Source organism: Doryrhamphus excisus, linkage group LG10 (genome assembly GCF_037039965.1).
Source record: "Doryrhamphus excisus strain RoL-2023G ecotype Guam linkage group LG10, RoL_Dexc_Guam_v1.1, whole genome shotgun sequence".
NCBI lineage: Eukaryota > Metazoa > Chordata > Actinopteri > Syngnathiformes > Syngnathidae > Doryrhamphus > Doryrhamphus excisus.
The window spans coordinates 7,442,269-7,466,033 of NC_136366.1; the positions used below are offsets into that span (position 1 = coordinate 7,442,269).

Consider the following 23,765-nt stretch of genomic DNA (forward strand, 5'->3'; position numbering starts at 1 on the left):
CTAAGCAGTCCAGGGGACAAAAGATCACCGATAGAATGGATCATTTGCAACAGCCGTTTCCTTTATTCTGTTTTCCCTTTAAATTGCTTGACAGAGAAACCTTTTATTTCTTTTATCTCACAGCATTTTTTTTTAAAGGACACTTTAAAAATGATTTGATGTTTTTTAAAAAAAACACGCTGAACTTTACCTATTGTATTCTATGTATTCCATTTCTAGAAGGATTTATTTAATAAATAGTGTTGCACATGACTATTTAATTACATTTGTTTTGGTTGGATACGAGGCATCCACAACATATGGATGGATGGATTATGATGATTATTAACAGTGGCGTCATTAGGCCTATTTTAGGGGGGCTGTTCTTTTTGGGATTTTTTACCAAAAAAATCAATACATTTTTTTTTAAGTTTTTGTTGATTTTTCAATCTATAAAATCTTTTTTAAAAATTTAATTGATTTTTCAATCAATCAATTGTTTCTAATTTGTATTGATTATTTTTCAATCATTTTTTTTTATTTCTTGATTTTTCAATCAATTAAATGTTTTAAAAATGTGTATAGATTTTTTTGTTTTGTTTTTTTTTTACAAATAAATCAATACAAAATTTTTAAAAATCTATTAAAAATAAAAAATAATAAATAAATAAATAAATAAATAAATAAATAAATAAATAAATAAATAAATAAATAAATAAATAAATAAATAAATAAATAAATAAATAAAATGGGCCTAATGACGCCACTGTTAATAATCATCATAATCCATCCATCCATATGTAGAGGATGCCTCATATCCTCACAGGTTAACAACAACCAAAACAAATGTAATTAAATAGTCATGTGAAAAAAAATATCTGACAAATTTTATATAATAGGGCAAAAGCAAGCTAATAAGCAAGCCAATAAGCAGGCTAATACTAGCCTATTACTACTACTACTAGTTGTAGTAGTAATAATCAGAATAAGAATAATGATGATAGTAATAATAATAGGCTAATTATTAATATAATAATGATTATTATATCATTGATCACTGTCCACTGGACAGAATGGTTGCAGAGCTTGAGCAGCGGTTTTGCAGTGTAGATTGTGTGTACTTGTGTACATTTAATGGTGGCCTAAAACAATTGAGTATCTCTACTAAATCTGTCCAAAAGTGTGAAAGTTATATCCCGATTCTTGTTTTTTATTTGTTTTGGGATTTTAAATTTTTTTTTTATGTTTACTACATTCATTCATATCCTGCATCTCCAGAGGGCTAAGCCTCTCTCGTCCTCAGAACCTAGTGACGCCCCTGATTATGAATATATATACAGTATAAATTATCCCATAGAGTATTGTATTAGTTTTCATTATTTAGGATGCTAGATGAATACATATGTACTCTATCATAATAACTATATGATGATGGTTATTAAAAGTATCTCATTATGTATTTTTCCAAATACCATTAAAAAGACATAGATGTGTATCCACACATCAGTAAGTTCTCGAAGGTCACGAGGTGCCCACTGTCAGAGGTTGTTAAATTGACCAATATCCGGTACCGAGATCTCCTCCTCATCAGCATCTCGGAGCATCCTGCAGCTCGTGCTCGTGTTCACATTTAAATCGCACCAGGGTTATTAAAATAAAGACACAAACACAACTATTACAATCATTCAACATCCACTGCTGTTTCCCAGAATTCTTTCCTCCGTCTTGCCTTTCTGTTCCATGCCTTTCCTGCAAAGGCTGGCTAATTATCCCATTTATTGTTAAATCCAAACAGCGTGGCAGCCGCAGAAATTGCCGGCATGCTGTGTCATGGATGTATTGTGCCTAGTTTTCCGCTACTTAAGGGAGAGAAGATTGCGAGATTGCTGATGACTCCTTTGCAACGACATGCAAAAGCACAATTATTGTTATCTCCTCACAGCTGTCGCTTGTAGTTCTTATCTTTTTTTTTTTCTTTTTAATAATCAAATCCCTGGAAGAAGGACCGGGATTGTTTTCATGTCCTGGAGAAGATGTAGACCGATATGGAGCATCTGGAGACGTCATTCGCCTTGGGCTGCATTTGCATTTACACTGCAGGTCTTTAGACTCAATTGGGATTCATAACATGCGTTACATTTCTTATGTTTCTTTTTGTCTTTAAACGCTACTTATTTATACACTGAATGAATATTGGTCAGCAACAACACAGAGGTAAACACACACTATAAGACGTCGGCCATTGTTTTCCTTATTTACTGTATTGAGCCGAATATAAGACAAACCATAAAATCAGACTTGCTTAGGGAGAGGTAGCCACATGTTGGTTTGCCTATATAGTGTACATTTCTAGACCCCGACTATAAGACCACCTGTTCAAATCATATTTTCCGTATTGACCAGAATATAAGACGATCCTGAATATACGATGACCCGTCTCTGTGAAGACTACTTCTTGGACAAACGTTACAGCTGCATCTCTTCAGATCATTGGTCCAGTCGTTGGCACAAAGCTCTAGTTTGCATCTATAAATCTCTAGACCAGGGGCCTCAAACATGCGGCCCGCGGGCCAAATGTGGCCCGCAGGACACTAGTTTGAGGCCCCCGCCTTGATATGAAAGTTTAATGTTAGCGCGGCCCGCGCAAGTTTGATATGGATGCTGTATGGTATCATGTACCCAGAAAAAAATGATGACGTTTGATTAATGTTCATGTTAAAGGTTAAATAACTGTTAATAGTTATCCTCCCTATCCGTGTGGAAGTGGTAAGTTTTTGGCTATTTAAGTTTAAAGGAAATTACTCGAAGGCTACCGTTTAGGTCGCTAGCTCTCTAGTTTGCGAGTTAGCATGCGTCTCAAGACCCTGCAGTTGCGCAATATGTTGTAAATAAAAAGAGTATCAATGTGACTATAGTCGTGTTTTGTCATGTCTACAGGGCTCTAATAATGCTTTGTTCATTTTAATCTGAAAAAAATAATTTGTCTACCCACCAACTATATGTGGTTTCTTAAGTTTTTATTATTTGCAGTTTTATTATTATTATTATATTTATTTATTTATTACTGATTGATTTTCTTTATTCTTGATTTTATTTTTAATTTTATTTTGTGTAGAAAAATAAAAACTAAGATATTTGAGAACAGTGGAATGTTTTATCAGAGCTTTTCTTGTAGAAAATTGGAACCAAAGCAACGTTTTTAAAAAAAAAATGATTTTAATGAATGCGTTTTTTTTGGGGGGAAAACCTGATGCGGCCCAGTCTCACCCAGACCCTAGCTCCAGTGGCCCCCAAGTAAATTGAGTTTGAGACCGCTGGTCAAGACTGTATCTTGAACACATGAGTGGTTGGCGGTCCAGTTTTGTGGCCACAAATCAGCTCTGGCTCAGCTCCTGGTGTCCCTGACTAGAACACCCAGGATAGAAGACGGATGAGTGGTTAGATTCTGACAGTACTGCCTTGCAGGGACTAAGCAAGATTTGGTACTACAACAAATACTTGACAGTACTTATTTAAGTCTTCTACTTTCGGATATCTCGGAGCTAATCCAGCATGCTGCAGCTTCTGACGTAAACGCCCTGTGACCTGCACAGCACTGGCACCCAGTGGTGACGAGCGCACGCTTCAGAAAGACTGTTGTTATCCCAAGAGGACGCCAAGGACACATCCCTCCTTTCCCTAAGAGGTATCGGCTTTGTCCACTCAAGGATTTACAGACCCTCCCTCTCTGTGGAAAAATAGGCGTCCTTCTGACACCTCCCAACTCCTCAGCAACCCCCCTCGTGGCTGCAGGTCTCACCTTATCGCAGCCATAATCGCTTCTTTTCTGTCTCCTGCTCACCTCCTGAACCCACTCTGAGCCAAAAATGACCTCTCATCCCACCGACGTTTTGTCATTTCTGTCTTGTGCACTGCAGTACTTTTTTTTTCATTTTGTAAACACTTCTTAACAGTTGCCCCTAATCAAAAAGCAATTACATGCTGCAGTCTTATATAAACCACAGAAATATTAAGCTTTATCGTATTTGTGGACTTATAGTATTTAGCGTGTGCTTTGTCCTTGGCACAGAGAAAGAGGGACATCTAGTGGACGTTTAGGATGGTGCACTGTTTCTTACTAATGTTTTTTGGTTTTTTCCCCCACACAGATCCTGTTGAATTATATGATAAGAGTAAACATGCAACTGTAGATAATTATTCAAATTTTTAAGTTTATTTTGTAAAATTACATTATCCTATTTATGAGTGATTTAATTAATTAAATTAATTATTTTTTTTTATTATTTTTAATTAGATCTTTTTTTTATTTGCAATTATTGCATCGTCATTATTGTTTTATTCTACTACTACTACGGTGTACAAGTGGTTAGCGTGCAGATCTCACATCTAGGAGACCGGGGTTCAATTCCACCCTCAACCATTTCTGTGTGGAGTTTGCATGTTCTCCCCGTGCATGTGTGGATTTTCTCCGGGTACTCCGGTTTCCTCCCACATTCCAAAAACATGCTAGGTTAATTGGCCACTCCAAATTGTCCATAGATGTGAATGTGAGTGTGAATGGTTGTTTGTCTATTTATGCCCTGTGATTGGCTGGCTACCAGTCCAGGGTGTACCCCGCCTCTCGCCCGAAGACAGCTGGGATAGGCTCCAGCACCCCCGCGACCCTCGTGAGGATAAGCGGTAGAAAATGAATGAATAATAATAATAATAAATGAGGTTTATTGTCCATAGGGAGTGAATGCTTGTTTGTTAATATCTGCTTTGTGATTGCCGGATAGCTTCAGTTTTTCATGTATTTCCTTATTTTTCAAATTTTTGTTGCTGATTGCCTGGGAAGTTTGAAATGGTTCTTACTGCTGTATAATTAGAGTGCCATACACTCCATTTTTTGAAACAATAATAACAACCATAATAAGCATTCAACTCAAATTGCAAACCAAAAATGGCATTTAGCATTATTAAATATTCTGTTAATGTTCCTCAATTAGCAGATAAGCCAGAAGAGACTGGGCTCATTGTACCGCCTTGTGCTTAGGATTTGTTTGTGTATTGGGTACTCGTGTTACCGTGGGAATTAGAACGTCTTTGTCACCACAAAGGTCCACAGTGGCATCTTCCACGTGGCTTTCTGGACAGCCAACACCGACAATACAGTGCTGGCATTGTGAGGCGAGCCATTCAAACACCGTTAGGTCCAGCCGTTATTGGAATGGACTTGTTGACGTTGGATCGTCTTAAGAAGCAGAAGGCTAGCGATAGCACTTGGGACTACATGGTGTAAACAACTATTGTTACACTCCATCAAGGGAAGAATCATGACAGTGATGGCTGCGTGCAACAAGCATAACAAAGTATTTGCATGGAAGCCATCAGCTCTTTGCTCCCTAAATTGGCCTCATCGGACATGGAGATAGAAATGGATTTCATCTGCTTTAACTGCTCTCGACTATTATTCATGATAATAACACTTGAGGTTGCTTTCAGGTGGTTTGCCACTTGTAGGCCCCCGCGGGTCGGGAGGAAGCCCAGTATGTGGGCCTAATGAACCCACGCGGGTCTTAAATGAAACATGAGTAAATAAACAGACTTGTAGAGGGACGCCGTGTATTGGTTATTGCACCATGTGTGTTGTGTAACGTGCCCAGCCTTGTGTGAGTGGCGGGAGGGAAAGGTGTGCTTGTTGTGGAGAAGTGGTTTGATGCTACCTGCTGTCTCCTAGACCCGAAATATAAGACACCTTTTTCAGACTTTTGAAGGAAACCATACTAAGTTCAATTTGGTGGTACCAAACAACCAATGAAAAGCATACATTATTTTAAATAAATTATTATAATAAATCATTATAATAAATTGTTATATTTATATTTTACATTATTTTATTTTTTATTTTATTTTTTTTAATTTTATTTTGTTTTATTTTTCTTTTTTTTTAATTACAAGGTTAATGGAAAAAAAATGTTCATTTTTGACAACGCTTGATAATTTCAGCTCCATGTGAGCCTAAAAATGTGTTAATAATAAATGCATGTTATGTTTTCATTATACATTTAACATTGTTTTATTTTAAATTATTTTAAATAAATTATTATAATAAGTCATTATAATAAATTATTATATAATAATTATTTTACATTATTTTATTTTTTATTTTATTTATTTTATTACTTTTTTAATTACAAGGTTAATGGAAAAAAATGTTCATTTTTGACAACGCTTGATAATGTGAGCCTAAAAATGTGTTATAATAATAAATACATGTTGTGTTTTCATTATATTTTTTTGTATTAACATTTTGGCTGTGTAGTTGTCCAGTGACAACCTTAAAGGGGTCCTATTATGTTCCTTATTCCACCCTTTGTATTGAGCTGTGGTCTCCTATAGAGCAGCTACACACAATAACCTGCACAGAAAACCTTTTAGAGCTTCCAGAATCTGCACCTATTCCAGGTGTATTCCCTTGGATTTGTGCTTCCTGTTTTCATTTATTCCACCCACATCCTGCCTGCGGGCACGCCCACTCCGTTGTGATTGGTCACACACCCAAAGTGCTTCCTAACTATGAACCATGTATGGAAGTCCACCACTCTGTGACATCACAAAGGGGCAGTTTTACCACACCTTTTGAAACTGAGCGTTGTGAGCCATCCCAAGCTTCTTTCAGGGCTCACTTCCAAATACGTAAACCTCATTATGTGAACCTTTGGCATTATTTAACACGGGGATACTACCTTCTAACTACATTTATAGGTCAGAAACGTGGCGAAAGCATCATCGGTCCCCTTTAGTGCTGAATATCTTGCCGAGTAATGTGCATGAGTGTATGTTTTTGTTCCTGTAAGGCGACATAGCAACTTCTTCCATCCTTTAGACTTGATGTCATTGAAATAAATGTGTCAAGCCACTGTTATCTCCTCACGGCGCCCCTTCCTCCTCCTACTTTGAGTCAGTTGTACATTCACTGGCAGCTGGCGAAGAAAGCAATGAGAGAGGATGAAAAATTGATACCACAAAGAATGACTCAAAGGTCCCCAGAGTGTCCACGGCACGCGTTTCTCAGCTCAGAGACTGGATCCTATATAAAAGTGGATTATTATAGGAAATAGTTGCTGCTGCTCGCTGAGCTCCCAGAATGCAGCGGGACAACTCAGTCCTTTTGTCGGGGGGGGGGAATGAAAGCCCAAAGCATTTTATCTGCTGGACAGAAGTGGAGCATGTAACCCACACATTATCTATGATGAGTGTTTATTTTCTGAAAGGGCCTTTCCCTTATTTCATGGAGGTAACATGAGGTGCATGAATGTTTTCGAGAACATTTGCATCCTTTACTCCAAGCATAGCCCATTTTATGCTGCAAACTACAACCACAATAGGATATTGTTACTTGAATGCCGATTTGAAAATGCATTGACAAATTAAGCTGCATTCCTTTTTTTTTTTTTTTACCTCCCTCTCATCTAGAGATAACAACTTCATTAAGGACTTCCCCCAGTTAGCCGACGGCCTCATGGTTCTCCCTCTGCCAGTGGAGGAACAATGCAGAGGCGTGTTGTCTGAACCGCTGCCAAACCTGGAGCTTCTAACAGGTACGTTTGTTGCTGCAAGCCTCCCTATTTCCCACAGGAAATGATAGAAATAGTTTATCATACTGTATGCAAGTGTAAAATGAAGTTAACCACTGTTACCAGTAAGACATAAAGTACATGCATATCTAGATAGAGCTCTCTAGTCTAACGCAGGTGTCACCAACGGGGTGCCCGCGGACGCCCATGCGCCTGCGCGAACCACTTAAGGCGACAAAGGCATGTTCTAAAAATAGCATCGGTCACAAATTGTCATTTTTATTTTGTACTTTAAATTTTGAATCAGAATTGCTTTACAGTAATGTGTTTTTTTTAATAACGTTGTATAACATAAAAAATGAAAACCAAAATATTTTATATATAACGATCTCTGACCTCAGGTCAAAGTTCATGTGTGCCGCGGTGATGAGGAGTTAGCTTACTTGTGGAGTTTAGCCCCCCAAAACATAGCGAAAAAGGACTTACAATTTTGACGGTGATTGGGAGGAAGAGTTTTTCTTTACGTCTTTTAAAGAAAGATACATGTGTCTTTTTTTGCGGGACGACTGTTGCAATACCAAAGCGGCACAATGTGGAGAGACGAACGCCCAAATGCAAGCTAGCCACCCGGAGAACCGAACGGAGGAACTGGATCAGGATGTCGTTACGTGCCGGTGGTTTAGCATTCGGTGGATACTTAGACTTAACCTTTTTAACACATTTGGCGGAGAAAACAAACTATTTGAATTGTGAGCTGCAAGGTAAAGGTAAGACTGTCGCTCACATGTAAAACAAAGATGAACATTTCTTTCAGTGCATTTAGAGACAAAAAATGCTGCACTTTCCCTTTGTGTGGTAGGTATTAGATGCTAATGCTCCTGCAACTTTGGATAAAGCAGTAAACAAGTACTCCCAAATTATTAACAAGCTAGGACAGGAATTTGAAGACTTATCACGATGAAGTCTCACCTAATTCACATCACATTATGCAAAATAATATACAAATTAAAGACCTGGTTTTCTTTGGACAACTGTGTTGACCTTGTCTTTTTTTTACTTTTTCTGGATAAATTCCATCCTACACCTCTGCCTCTACTCCTTAATCCTTCCCATTAGCTAAATGACCACCGGCTTTCACCAAAATTGGACACACCACAAACCTTAGCCAGCCACTTTCATTTAACATGCATTCACACATCACCTATGAAATGCCCCCCATTGGAAATATGAGTTTTTACTTTGCAAGTCTGTGTCCTGTTTTTTTTTTTGGTTTTTAGGCGACGCCAAGTATAATGAAGCAGCAGGTTACCCAATGGTTCAACAGTGGCGAGTACGAAGCAATATGTACAAAGTCAAGCTGAGTTCCATCACTTTGGCTTCAGGTCAGACCCATTTTAGTCTTAATTCATCGTGGCAACTAAAGGGTTACATGTGTTATTAAATATTGTTTTTCTTTTTCGAATAAATAGGTTTTGCACAGGTTCTTAAGACGCTGTCGGGGCAGAGCACACGGGAGGAGCTGTTGGCCTTCCTCCAGCAATACGGCAGCCACTACGTATCTGAGGCGCTGTACGGCTCCGAGCTCAACTGCAGCATCCACTTCCCCAGCAAGAAGGCCCAGCAGCAGCTTTGGCTTCAATATCAGAAAGGTGAGACGTGTGGAAATTAGGAAATATTGCATGAAAAATAACAAGTGAGAAGCACAGTTTTAGAGCACATGCAGTACATACAAGTTTGGAAGTTTCCGAAATGTTTATTGCACTCAAGAGAATCAACGATACAAACACAAAAAGCCAACCACGAAAAACACAAAATATTTCCGTCCATGTGTTCAACACATCATAAGGATCCACATGCTCCAGAGCACCTGAGGGGAACCTGGCGGGGGTGGGGGTGTTAAGTTCAAGGACCTATTGCAAATGTCACTACTTTTTAACGATACCATATTGCAGGGTGAAATGACTGCTTAATTAAATGACATGAAACATGAAAAAGTTTAGCACACTGACACAAGGACACTTAAGTTTGTTGTTGTTGTTTCTGGTAGTGACTATGGAGTTTTAACTACCTGTAGTGACGTTTAAACCTATGAGACTAGAGTGGAGATACCAAACACACCGCATGTGTACAAAAACAGGACCAGTACTTGAATAAATGTAGTGTTTTTTTTTTAAACCCATCTATTAAATTAACTTACAGATATTTCAGTGCAGAGTTCAAAGTCATCTTTAAGGCTCAAACGTGCTCTTATGAACACAACCTGGACTGGAAGGTGCATATTGTCTTGGAACAGATTGATGACCGTGGAATTATAGTATGACAGGTGATTTTCATGATTAATGTCCCCTTAATACATTTTAGCAGATCCTTGGGGGGAGAGAGGGTGACAACACCTGAACTGATACAGAAAATACATTTTGCTAATGACAGATGGTCTTTTTTTTTTTCTTTTCTGACAGCTACATATCCACTTACTTTGAAATCTGGCAATGCCATGAGTGAAAACCCACAAAAATGACGTGAAAGTGTGATAATCCACAGCTTGTCTTCACAGCATTCGTCCCGTTAGTCTGTATGTACCATTGCAGACTATGCAGTGCATGCACGCTCCCTGAATGTTACTGGATGCAGTTCAACAAACACTTATACGTCCTTATTGATTTATTTTACTGCACAGTAAACTTTAAAGCCGTCAAATGTCTGTCTGTGCTAATAAAACAATGACACAATAAAGTGCTTCACAGGCCCGAAGGCCCATATGCTAATTCTCTTCCTGTATTGCGAGTCTGACGCAATTGCAGATGAAATTAGCTTAAATTCTTATATTAATGACAACCTGTGCCTGTATATTTGGATTATTGCAAGGTAAGTTGTTGAAATAATAAGGTTGCTTGTGACTCAAATTGTGTTGGCCAAAGAAATGTGGCATGGGATTAAGTGTACACAAAACAAACTCTTTCCTTCAGCTTATGCAGGCACCAAAACACCAAAAGGAAGTAACACTTCCTGTTGCGCTTCGGTGCAGATCCTCTAGGAGGTAGACGAGTGCCTTCTTTGAATGTAAGAGTACACTTTGACACAGTGGTCCCAGCAGTCCAGCACGAGTAGCTGCCCTTTGGGTGTGGTGGCCACCCCCACTGGACAGTTAAGTCCATCTTGGATGAGAACTTTGAATCCCCCTTCTTTGGGAAACTGAAGGATCTCCTTTCGGCCGCTGTCCGTTACCAGTAAATCCCCATTAGTGTCCACGCACATGCCGGTGATGCAGCAGAAGTCCTCCGACTCGGAGAAGAAATGGCTCAGCTGCTTGCCGAGCTGGCCGTCGGTGCCCACCGAGCCGATGGAGAATCCGCCCTCCAGGTGGGGCTCGTTGTGGCGTTTCTCAAAGTTCAGCGCCAGGCCTTGGGTGAAGTAGACTGTACCGGCGGCATCGCACGTCACAAACTTTGGCCGCACGGCCGAGCACAGCCGGTTGTAGCTCACCACACCGGCGTTACGGTCGACAGCGATGCACCACAGCTTGCCTCCCTCCACGTCTGACACCACAAACTGGCCCGAAGGCATAGCTGTGATGCCCCAAGGTTTAATTAGTTGGTTCTTGTGGCACGCGATGCACTGTCCATCCATGGTGTACACTTTAACCGAGTTGTCGTAGTTGTCGGTGACCCCAATTAGACCTTGAGGTGTGACCGCAATGGACAAGGGCATGAGGTTTGGCAGGTCAGCGCCGAGGAAGCTCAGGACGAAGTTATCTATGCTGCTGGCGTTGCGACGGATTTCACGCTGGAAGCCTTTGCGGTTGAATATTTGGATGCGGTAGTTGCCGCGATCAGCCACCAGGACCTCGCCTTGCTGGGTCACACAGATGCTAACTGGTAAATTGAAAGAGCCAGGAAGAGTTCCCTTACAACCCATCTTCTTCACAAACTGGCACAATGGAGGACCGGCACATGCTCCGTCTTGCGAGCCCCCTCCTGCATCCATGGACTTGGACTTGTAAGTGCCTGGTGAGCTACAGGAAGTCTCATCAGCAGCTGCTATCATGTCCACATCTCGGTAAATATCCACTGGAGGCCCCACTGCTCCACCTACAGCTCCTTCTACACTCTCAGCGTCCTCCTCAAGCGCAGCCTCCAACCTGCATTCTGCACTGTCTGTGTTCACTGTGTATGGACTCGTGGTCAAATGCCCAACCTCTGTTGGTTTAGAGTTCTCTGTGCGGACCAGCTCGGGCTCATGTAGCTGGAACACGGTGGGTAGGCTGCTCCTCAGGTTGAGCTCCTCATCGTCACATCCGGCTCCTTCATCCTTGAGCAGGCTGATATCGCTTTGCCTCACCCGCATGTTTAGATAATCACAGCACGACACCACCTTTACCTCCGCGATGTTCAGACGATATGTCTGCTCCTCGAGGACCTGCGCGTTGAGCTTCTGCACTTCCGCCATGGACGCCCTGAACGTCATCCGAGACTGGCTCAGCTCATCTTGAAGCAGCAGCTCGGCTGTGGTGTAATCCTGCTGCACTGCGCGATACTTGGCTCTCAAGGATTTGGAAACGTTTTCAATTGCTGTCTTTTTCTTCTGGATTTCACCCATGAGTTCACGTAGGGTAGACAGTTTACCGCCCAGTTCTTTACGACGTTGCTCAGCGGCCATCCGAATCAGCTGGACGGAATGGCCCTTGTGTAGATGCCCCTCGCCTTTACATAGCTCACACAGAACCACGGTGCAGTCATGGCAGTACTGCCGCGGTAAGCGGTTGCAGCAGGACCCACACATTAGGGCGGCCGCCGCCGCACTGCAGGATGTGGCACAATCGAGGATCTTCAGGACTGTGAGATTGTCTGCCAACTGTGAGATGCTGCTCATGCGTGAGACCTTGCTACAGAAGGGGCAGCGTACGCCATTTATGGTGTTGGCCAAGAGTTTCTCGAGGCAATGGCGGCATACGGTGTGACCACACTGAAGGAGCTTTGGTCTGAGTTGGTCCTCGTTGAAGGTCTCCAGGCAGATGGGACATTCAAGGACTTCTCGCATTAGCTCTGCATCAAGTGGATAAGACGCTGTCGCCATTGTGGGTGTTACCTGAAAGACAGAAAACCCTAAATGTTAACTTAAGTCCAAGACATGATGTTATGACAAGAGTTAAGTTTGGTCCAAGTCCCACTGTAGACCAAGTGAGTTGGGAATGGCTGCGTCTCCTGTACACCTCCAACAAATAGACACTTAAACTCGGTTTATGTGTCGCTATTTGCAAACGGTGCTGCTTTTTAAAATGCCTTTATAAGGAATACAAATGATGGATTTAATTTGTGTTTCAATGGTGCAGGCTGCATCGTGGAGTTGATATGTTCTTGTCATGCTTGCATGGATTTTCTCTGGGTTCTCTGGTATCCTCTGATCTCCCAAAAATACACGTTAGATTAATTAGCGACTCTATGTATGGTTGTTTTGTCTATATGTACCCCACTTCCAGTTCACAGTGAGGGCAAATGGTATAGAAAATGGATGCATGGATAGATGTGAATGCTGTGATCTGCTGTGGCCAGACCCAATTTATTAAAACAATAACAAATCGTGGACTGTATGAGCAGAAGAAAAACAATACGCTAGCATTAATGTGAATACTTGCCGCTCGGAATAAGAGGGCGGGGCTCCAAAATGACAGCATCAAGAAGATCAAAACATAAAAGGCGTTTAACGTTGACGTTTGACGAGCCAAGTGTAAATGCATAATAAACGTTAATAGTGTTTAAAAAACTGTGCACATTATATTTCTAATCGTCAAAGATAATGGTTTAGCCGGCTCATTCATTTTTGGCTAATAAAACACAGGCCTCACGAGCAAAACAAACGTATGCCTGAGCGACACTCAATCAAAATGGCTGGATTTCCTCAAAGTGAGCTCCAAACAAATGGTCAGATTATTCTTCTTAATCTCTCCGAGCATGCCACTGTTAAGAAAATTACCTTTGTTTGACCGCAGCTTGAAAATAAAAGAGATAATTGATCGGCGAGCTGTGTATGCTTCGGTGCGGCTGCATCCGCTGGCAAGACTGCAGTGTCGTCGGTAGTGACGTCACGTACGCAATTTTACGTGCTGACGTAATGCATCGAAGGCGGATGTTTGGATTGTTTTGATTGGCTGCTGCGTTAACATGGCAACGCAATCAAGCACAGGAATAGGCGGCATTACGCTGATTTTTTTTTTTTGCGTGGAAAAAATTACGATTTGAATAATGCTTGTAGTGCATCTTTTTTTGTTATATCATGTAATCATAATTTGGAGCTATTTCCAACCAATTGTGAGCTATTATGTCAAAAATAGGAATATTTGAGCGTGCCACTGCATTTTGTGCAATTATGTCATCGTTGAGACACAATCTTGTGGTAACAGAAAGTAACCACTAGATGGCAATGTAAGTCTTCTAGACCTGTCACAAAGTGACTGGAAGCGTCATAACTATATGGCATTCATTTATTCAGAGGTGGAAAAAGTATTAAGAATATTGTCCTCATGTAAAAGTACTAGATTGTACTTTAATAAAAGTAAATGCACAGATCTAAATAAAATCATATACTCAAGTCAAACTTTTAAAAGAATATGACATCAATATTAGAAAAAAAAGCAGGCACACCAACATTGAATTCAGCAGTTTATTGCATATTTAGCCCATTCACTTGTGCATGTTGGGAGGGGTGCATAATCATCATCTTTTCACACTGCCAACCTTGGCAGCTCTTTGCCATGCGTTTCAACGCTCGTCCTTACGCAACACTTGCCTGTCAACACACACACACACACTGGCAAGAGATGACAAATGGTGGAAATTCCCCCCAGACCCCCGGCCATTGATCTCACACCAGCGTGCAAATTAAAATGTCGTTGTTGACTGGTTGCAGTATAACTACTCATCAGGGACAGAACTCCTGTGGCTGGGGTTGCGTTGCCCGGGCAACAACAGACAAAGTGTCAAATATCATCCACATCAATTTAACACAGATGTTGGGAGATATAGATACATATTAGCAACAGGATTCAAACTCATAAAAGGTCATAAAATCCTATTACTGGTGATATTACTGAAAAATATATGATGTATGTTACGGGAGACCAATGGTCAAATGATGGAATATGTTGCATTCCAGTCATAATTTGGACATGGTAACCCAGCTACTGCATTGTACTCTATGGACATGTATGACGTATAAACATGTTTAAAAGTCATTCAAATAGTAAAAGGACTAATTAAGCATCATTTATACATTTAAATTGCATCATTTCTCAGCAGCAAGAGGTGACAGAACTGATTATGACATTCTGTGAACGTTTTTCAAACATCATCATCGGTTCCTCTCGGATGTCTGAGGCAGAAATGTACCCGTATCCTAGAACCCTATAGGCCCATGGAGGTATGGGGGTCCTGACCTGAAGCCTGGGTTGATTGTTGATGCTGTTGCCTTGGTAACCTGGACGCATGACTTTAAGGGAGCAGAAGTTCAGAGGTGGCACCGAGGGGAACGGTGCATCTATTCCCCCGAGGATGCGCATGATGGAGTATGATTTCACAGATGTGTTGCTAGCTCATCTTCTCCAATGGTTTGTTGTCTCAAGCTAGCCTCCAACCAAAAGATCAAAGAGTCGTTTTTGAAGCCATCCATCCTTTGGAAAGCTGATGACTGGGTGGGATTAAAGCTTGTTGTTCTTCCTCTTTGCTTTAGCAGCACGTGAAAGTAAAACCAGATGCAATCAAACCGTTATCCTTCTCCATCAGAGGCGACAGACCAAGGGGTTGGCGGAATTGGCAGTGGGCGTCACGAGCTCAAGTCGGTGCCCTTCATCAGCTACCTGTCAGCGCTGCAGAAGACCCAGCTGTTGTCCGACGATGCGGTGAACGGCGTGGAGATCAGCTGCGAGGAGAAAGGCAGCTGTCCGGCCGGATGTCACCTGTGCCGCCACCAGGCCGCTACGGTGGGGTCTGCGGCAGGGAGAGGCAGGGGCGGCGAGCAGCCTTCGCCCATTCCAGTTCTTTTGGAAGTGAGCCGTGTGGTGCCCCTCTACAGCCTGGTGCAGGACAACATCACTAAAGAGGTATTCCATTTGAATAATGATTTGGACTGCTTGAAAGAATACGGAGGGAAAGGCCGTTTTCGTGCACCACAACAATAATCCATCAGCAACATAAGCACTTGCACAGCACTGTTCATTTAAATAAACCATGTTTTCGATGTAACATTGTACATACACTATGTCTTTTGCCCCTCTGCAAGTAAAAACTGGATTTAATTTTGTTGTAATGATAAAAATCTGAATTTAGATTTAAAATCCCTCTCATACATGCTGGTCATCTTTAAAATAGATAGATAGACTTTCTTTATTGTCATTGCACAATAACACAGCAGTGAAATTGCCAACAAAATGTTGTTGTCTGGCTCCCGTATAATAATAAATAATAATGTGGAGAATAAATAGATGAACTTAAAAAAACTTAAAATAAAAGAAAGAAGGTTCCACTCTAACTTAGAGCAATGTTAAATGTATAAAGCCGTTAGTAGAGGTCGAACAGACGAGCAATGGCGGAGCTTTGCGTGGTCGGCCACCCTTGGTCACTCTCTGTCCCCCACCGCCGCCCCCGAACCGCCGCCTAAGCCGCTTGTAGCCATTTTACCGCAGCACACAACTTTCCGTGTCGTGGAGCTGTCTATAAGTGAATCTTGCATGAAGTGCGAGCGATAGGCATGTGCACGGCGGTCGCAGACCTCACAGCTAGGAGACCAGCGTTCAATTCCACTCTCGGCCATCTCTGTGTGGAGTTTGCATGTTCTCCCCGTGCATGCGTGGGTTTTCTCCGGGTACTCCGGTTTCCTCCCACATTCCAAAAACATGCTAGGTTAATTGGCCACTCCAAATTGTTCATAGGTATGAATGTGAGTGTGAATGGTTGTTTGTCTATATGTGCCCTGTGATTGGCTGGCCACCAGTCCAGGGTGTATGCCGCCTCTCGCCCGAAGGCAGCTGGGATAGGCTCCACGCGACCCTCGTGGTAGAAAATGAATGAATGAATGAGTCAGCACATGGGTGTGCTCTCCGTAGCAGCACGAGTGGACATGTGAACAAAGTCCGAGTCTGGAGTTGAAATCTCACTGCCAGTCGACATCCACTTCCGTATTATGCCTTGTATGCTGCATGGCTTTGGCCGCCATGATGGGGAGCAGAATCCAGAAACTATGCATTGAAAACATGTCCTGCTCGGCTATTAATTGCTCCAATAGATGGGCCAACAGCAGAGGTGGCGCTACGGGGTCACCCGGGGTCACCACTGGCTGACGAGTGTCAACTTACTCCCAGACCAACGTATGTAATGGTCTCACCCTGGCCACCTCAATTAATTATTCTTGGCACCACTACTTTTGGCAGAAATTGAATTTATTGTTGTAAGTCAACTTTTATTTAACAACTAATAACAATATATCTCAGTTTTCCTACGTGGTGTGGATGATCACCTTCACACTTGAACAAACTGTACCAGTTCCTTTTAGAAAGTGTGAACCCACCCTTAATATGACTACATTGTCATAATGTCATTTACTGTGACACTTATACTGTTTATTCTTAAACAATAATATTAATATAATATAATGGTAATATTTTAATATTTTAGCTTTATTTTCATAATATTTCAACTTTTTTTTTCATTTCCATTCTGTTTTGATACAGTACACGTTTGCGGCTAAGCAACTGCATGCTAAAATATTCAAATCATATTTAAAATGTTCAATATGGCTCACCGAAATCTTAGTAGAGTACAAGTATTTTTGTTTGATATACTGTATATTTGTAGTTTTATGGAACTTGCTCCTGAAAGTATGTAACAGTTGCACATTGTCGCCTCTAGGGGGCATTGGATAGTTATTATATATTTTACCCGTGCCAGTGAGCACTGTAATACAGCAGGCATAAAAAAGATGACATCATGGTTTTCTCTCCTTGAGAGGAAGTCAAACTCTGTGTGTGTATGTGTGTGTATACGTGTGTGTGTGTGTGTGCTGCACAAATATGTGTGCATCTAAACAAGGCTTGACAACTGAATGTAATATCAGCATAATGGCCAAATGTTTGGCCCGTGGAAGTTAATCATAGGAGATTGCTTTTCCATAAGGCAATTAAATAGGATGGGGGGGGGGGCAGGTTGTGGCGTCACAATGCATTCAGTTTGCTGAATTCCAGGCTCATCTTTGCATTGTTTATTGTGCCATGAGGGGCTTTGTGTGTAAGGCCACTTCTTTATGCATGCCCTAATCAAGCATCCAATCACGATACACACATTTATTTAGGAAAACACACGCGCATACGCAGCAGAGCTGTGCAAGCGTGCATCAAGCCCCAAGGAAAAGCAGGCAGAAAAATCGATACCTGACGATCCCTAGTGGGTCTCATCAATAACTAAACGTGAGGAAGAGCAAAAAAAATGAGTCCAATACCCCCCCGTCCTTCTCTATAGCTATACGTACAGAGTGAGATGTATGTCGAGGAGGGCTGGACTGCAGTGGATTGCTCTTCTGAGGTAGCTCCAGGCAGGATTATTAGCTTCTTATTGATGTCATCGACCTCTAGGGAGGGGGGGGGGGCATCACTCTGCTCCTTTTTTTTTTGCCTCCTCTTGCTTCTGTTCTTGCAACTGCTGCTGCGACTAGCCCGAAAACTACATTAAAAAGCACGAGATGTATCGAATTAAAGTCACATGACTCGCTCTTTCTGTTTGGGCGCATGTGTGTGTGTGTGTGTGTGTGTGTGTGCGTTTCGGCTCACACACCTTTGAGACTTGAGACTTGTGTCTTTCTACTTGGCTGCCTCGATCAGGAAAGACAGCTGCCATGTTGCAAAAGCTTTCTCCGTGATGAGCTTCGTCTTTTTTTTGGAGGCAGTCTAAACTGCCTGCAAGAAACGGAAATGCTCCCGATCAGGTGGAATGACGTAATCTAGGAAGTGTATATACATGGGGGGAGGAGGGGCACAGTCAAACTTTGATATATTTAAAACCATCGGCCGTCTAATAATGCCTAAGGTCTGATATTTGTTGAATCTTTTCCACTCAATCAAGTAAAAAGATATATACATTTACATATAATAATAAAAATCATCTAATAGCTTACAGCATTTCACACAAATAGACTGATAGATGAGAAGTCAAATGAAGTTTATCAGATTTCCAGAAAGCGTGCAATAATTATTTCAACAAAAGTAGGCAGGTGCGTACTCCGTTTAGGGCACGTGATCAGAAAAGGCTTCTTCCGCACGACTCTCCCAGAATAGCTGAATAGTTGAAGGATGCACAGGGACACCATCTGCACCAAGATCATGTTGGAGGTCTTTGGATCTGGTCTGGGGGTTGACTTTGACTCTTCTCGCCATCCTGGGCCTCTGTTCTTGGCCTGCCACTCCAGGCCTTAACTAGAACTGAGCCTGTGGTCTTCCAGTTCCTCACTATGTTCCTCAGAGTGCAACATGACAGCTGAAACCTCTCAGCTAACTTTGGTATCCTTCCCCTAGACCAGGGGTGGGCAAAGTTTTTGACTCGCGAGCCGCATTGATTTAAAAAAATTGATGGGGGGGCCAGACTATATATATAAATTTTAATAAATTAAATACATTTATTTATAAATTTATAAATACATTTATTTACAAATTTATAAATAAATTTATTATAATTATTATTCATTCATTTTCTACCACTTTTCCTTGCAGAGGTGTTGGAGCCTATCCCAGCTGTCTTTGGGCGAGAGGCGAGGTACACCCTGGACTGGTGGCCAGCCAATCACAGGGCACATACAGACAAACAACCATTCACACTCACATTCATACCTATGGACAATTTGGAGTCGCCAATTAACCTAGCATGTTGTGGGAGGAAACCGGAGTACCCGGAGAAAACCCACGCATGCACGGGGAGAACATGCAAACTCCACACAGAGATGGCCGAGGGTGGATTTGAACCCCGGTCTCCTAGCTGTGAGGTCTGCGCATTAACCACTAGAGTGCCGTGCAGCCTTTTTTCAGGAGCACTTTGTAAACAACAGACCACATCAAATAACGAAATTGATAATACTTTGGAAAGAACGGGCGGGCCGTATTCAAACACTTAGCGGGCCGGATGTGGCCCCCGGGCCGTAGTTTGCCCACCCCTGCCCTAGACCATGATGTTGAACAGTCTTTGCTCTCAGGTCATGTGACATGATTGGCTTTCCTTGTGTTTGTTTGGCACCGTGGGTGAGGTACTTTTTTGGATCGCTGCAGGTCAAAAACTACTCAAACCTTAAAAAGGTTGTCTCATATTGACTCTGACGACTTGCTTCATGTTGCCAGCTTGTATGTTCAAGGCTGCATGTAGCCCCCGGGCTGTAGTTTGCCCACTCCTGGCATGAAAGATTTGTCATGATGTGAAATTGAAGAAAAGATGACTAGCAAAAGAAGAAATTAATGCCATTTGTGCATGTTCCCAGAACTGACGCAAACCTCGTTGGACTTCAGAGCAGTTGGGAAAAGTTTCAAATGAGAAATACTCCATGCATGGGAGAAATGTGGATTTTATTTTATGGACAAAGACTGACATTTTTGTCTGGAACAAGATGATGCTCTTTCTGACTTCCAGTGCAAATAAAAACTACTTCAGTAGCAATACCGTATCGTGGTACAAGTTGGAAATCCCCAGACTTGAAATGTACTAAATTGTCTGTGTTGAATACGAGACACGGCGTGCTGCTGCACCTGAACCTCAAAGTTCTAGACGAGTTTGCTGTCCAATAGCTAAGCCGTTTTTAAATTGGAGATTTTAAAGGGGACCTTTTATGCTTTTTCCACTTCTCTGACCTCTAAATGTAGTTCCAATGTCGTATTCTGGTGTTAAACCATGCCAAGGTTTCAGATAACGAGGTTTGTGCATTTGGAAGTGAGCCCTGAAAGAAGTTTGGGATGGCTCCTTATCTGGTTAGGAAGTACTTTAGCCGTGTGACCAATCACAGCGAGGTGAGCATGCACGGAGGCGGGCCCCGGGTGGAATAAATGAAAACAGGAAGCTTAAATACAAAGAAATACAGCTGGAATAGGTACAGATTCTGCAAAATCTAAAAAGCTTTTTGTTCGTGTTATTGTGTATAGCTGCTCTATCGGAGTAAATCAATACAAAGGGTAAAAAAATGAGCATAATAGGTTCCCTTTAAGGGAAATTGTAATTGCTTTGATTGCCTGTTAAGCCTGCTGTTTCCAGACATCATTTGTCTTAATTGGATCAATGCATTTCATTTCCTAATGAGTATAAAATTCCCCAAATGCGTGTCATATGTCTGCAGGTCTTAACATGACTGGAGTCGCTCTTGAAATAGTTAACATGAATAACAGGCACCCTTCCAGATACCTCACTGAACCTAAGCACCAGCTTTTTGCCTGATCAGGCCTGCCAGCACTCCTGTGTTGCCATAAACTGAGTTATGGCGAACCTTTTCAACAAATTGCTTGTGAGCTTACTGGGTAAGAATGCTCTATATCTTTTTGCGAATAGGCTGCTGTCATGCTCGCATACTCGCGGGGGACCTGTCTCAGAGAGAAACTGTCTAAATCAAGATTTAAATCAGCAAACGGTGGCACAAACTGGCCTCCTCGGTGCCAAAAAATGTCTCCAAAGACATTAAATCTCAGGTTGCCTCCTTGAAGACACAAACCAATGATGAAATGCACACTCATTAAATTTGCTGAAAAATATATAGCGTTTGTGTTGAGGTTTCATGACACTAAATGAATGCTTGAAATCAATCAGACACCATTGAGAAAAAAGCAGTCAAACAAAAAAAAACTAAATTGGAATTAGAAGATTTCAATGGTGGGGTTGAGGCCAGGGTTCTCAGATTCTTTATACGGACTTTGTTTTGTGGGGGTGGCATGTCTTGGTATGCCGAAGGAAGACAACGATATGGCCTTAGTGTTGTACTCCACATCCCTACTTTGCTGCACTGTCCTGTTTTCTTGCTGCCCTCAGTCTCCTCTCGGATAAAATTACCCTAATTTCCGGACTATCGAGCAAACCAGAATACAACACCGGAATACGAGCCCACTAAACTTAAAGAGTAAAAAAGATTTATACATACTGTATATACATGTGTACATATGTACATAAGTATATACATACATATAAGTCCCACCTGTCTGTAAGCTGCAGTATATTTAGTACGCAGAACGATGTTAACAAAGATTTATTTTTACTTTTAATTAAATAAATGGGGCGGCACGGCGATCGAGTGGTTAGCGCACAGACCTCACAGCTAGTAGACCAGGGTTCAATTCCACCCTCGGCCATCTCTGTGTGGAGTTTGCATGTTTTCCCCGTGCATGCGTGGGTTTTTCCGGGTACTCTGGTTTCCTCCCACATTCCAAAAACATGCTAGGTTAATTGGTGACTCCAAATTGTCCATCGGTATGAATGTGAGTGTGAATGGTTGTTTGTCTATATGTGCCCTGTGATTGGCTGGCCACCAGTCCAGGGTGTACCCCGCCTCTTGCCCGAAGACAGCTGGGATAGGCTCCAGCACCCGCCGCGACACTCGTGAGGAAAAGAGGTAGAAATGAATGAATGAATTAAATATATGTTTATTTTGGGCGAACCAACACAAGCGGCATCTCTGATTTCCTGGAGGCACAAATTCTGCTGCGTTTCCTGGAAATATCCCGTCACCTCCCCAATTAACTCTGACTGATTGGAATGGCAACATCAACGCACGTATACACACACAAACCGCACACTCCGACAAGCTCCTGCGTGGGGCCGACTCTTCACCACCGCTGGTGATCATTTTATAAATCAATACAGCGGGCCAGCTGGACTGCGTTTGCTTGTATTAGCGACTAAGAACGGACAGTAATATGCTCAGCTTATAGCAGGGAAACTGATTAATATATTAAAGAGGTCACCGCGGACCTTTCTTAGTAAGTCACGTCAGGGTTTCTACGAAAATGTAAAGGTCCAAATGTATTTTTGGCGCCGTTGAGTCTGTGGGTAGGCTAATTGATGACGACAAGGAATTTAGCAGCTGAAGTTGTTGCTGTTGCTCAAGTAGGAGATTGCATTCCAGCTCAATTTCTTCAGTATTGATAAAGGTCAGTGCCATATTTGCCATAAGAGGCAGAACCTTATCTGGACTTTCAGTAGCATCGCTGTCAAAATATCTCCTTTTGCAAGATGAAGCATGATGCATAAAGATTGCTTCTTGGCCATTAGTCTAAGACAGAATATGGATCTACAGTGTTCTGGGAAATGTATCCATGGATAATCAATAACGTAGAAGATACCCTTCTCTTTTCACCTTATCTAGTTACAGCAATGGACGCAACAACACAAAAACTGGTGGTTTACCAACCACTTCGGTCAGTTACATACGAGAAAAGCAGTACTCTTGTGTACTGTCCCAATACCTCTATGAAGCAGAAATTGGATAAAATGCAACTGAAGACAAAAGTTAAAATATGCTATTTATTTAATACCAGGGTGTTTATTTCAGCAAATAGGACAATACATTAACTGTAAGCAGGATTTCAGAAATTTGCAGTCATTTTATATAACATCTTTTACTTTATAATGATTTGGAGGACATGAGAAAGTGGAAGGATGTCTTCTAAACCAACACTAATGTGAGGCCGGTGGTTATTTGTGTTGGTAAACGGTGAACCTAGCGACGATAGGAGACACTATGGTCAATTGAAAAGAGGCGTCAATTGAATTACCTGAAATGAAATTGCAACACGGCGTACTAGTGGTTAGCGCGCAGACCTCACAGCTAGAAGACCAGGGTTCAATTCCCACCCTCGGCCATCTCTGTGTGGAGTTTGCATGTTCTCCCCGTGCATGCGTGGGTTTTCTCCGGGTACTCCGGTTTCCTCCCACATTCCAAAAACATGCTAGGTTAATTGGCCACTCCAAATTGTCCATAGGTATGAATGTGAGTGTGAATGGTTGTTTGTCTATATGTGCCCTGTGATTGGCTGGCGACCAGTCCAGCGTGAAGCTGACAGCTGGGATAGGCTCCAGCACCCCCGCGACCCTTGTGAGGAAAAAGCGGTAGAAAATGAATGAATGAAATTGCAACAATGTAGATCAAGCACGTTGTATGTTGTATGATGTATGTACATTCACTGTACTCCTGTAATTCTGACCGAAGCATTACTCTGTTAACTATAAAATA

At 41.8% G+C, this 23,765-nt stretch overlaps 2 protein-coding genes across 4 annotated transcripts in view; one reads left to right on the plus strand and one right to left on the minus strand.

Annotated features, from left to right (window-relative positions):
• The window catches only part of astn2 (astrotactin 2), a 208,541-nt gene that overhangs the window by 142,130 nt on the left and 42,646 nt on the right, over positions 1 to 23,765 (plus strand). For all 3 annotated transcript variants that reach the window (XM_058048853.2, XM_058048863.2, XM_078793956.1), the window contains 4 exons: positions 7,438 to 7,562; positions 8,816 to 8,920; positions 9,008 to 9,187; positions 15,314 to 15,630. In XM_058048853.2, coding sequence (XP_057904836.2) covers positions 7,438 to 7,562; positions 8,816 to 8,920; positions 9,008 to 9,187; positions 15,314 to 15,630 — 727 coding nt within the window. The remainder of the gene's footprint in view (positions 1 to 7,437; positions 7,563 to 8,815; positions 8,921 to 9,007; positions 9,188 to 15,313; positions 15,631 to 23,765) is intronic.
• Positions 8,555 to 13,589, minus strand: trim32 (tripartite motif containing 32). Its single transcript, XM_058048908.2, has 2 exons — positions 13,509 to 13,589; positions 8,555 to 12,623 (listed from the first exon to the last, which is right to left on the minus strand). The coding sequence occupies exon 2, from the start codon at positions 12,609 to 12,611 to the stop codon at positions 10,569 to 10,571; it is 2,043 nt and encodes a 680-aa protein (XP_057904891.1). The 5' UTR covers positions 12,612 to 12,623; positions 13,509 to 13,589; the 3' UTR covers positions 8,555 to 10,568.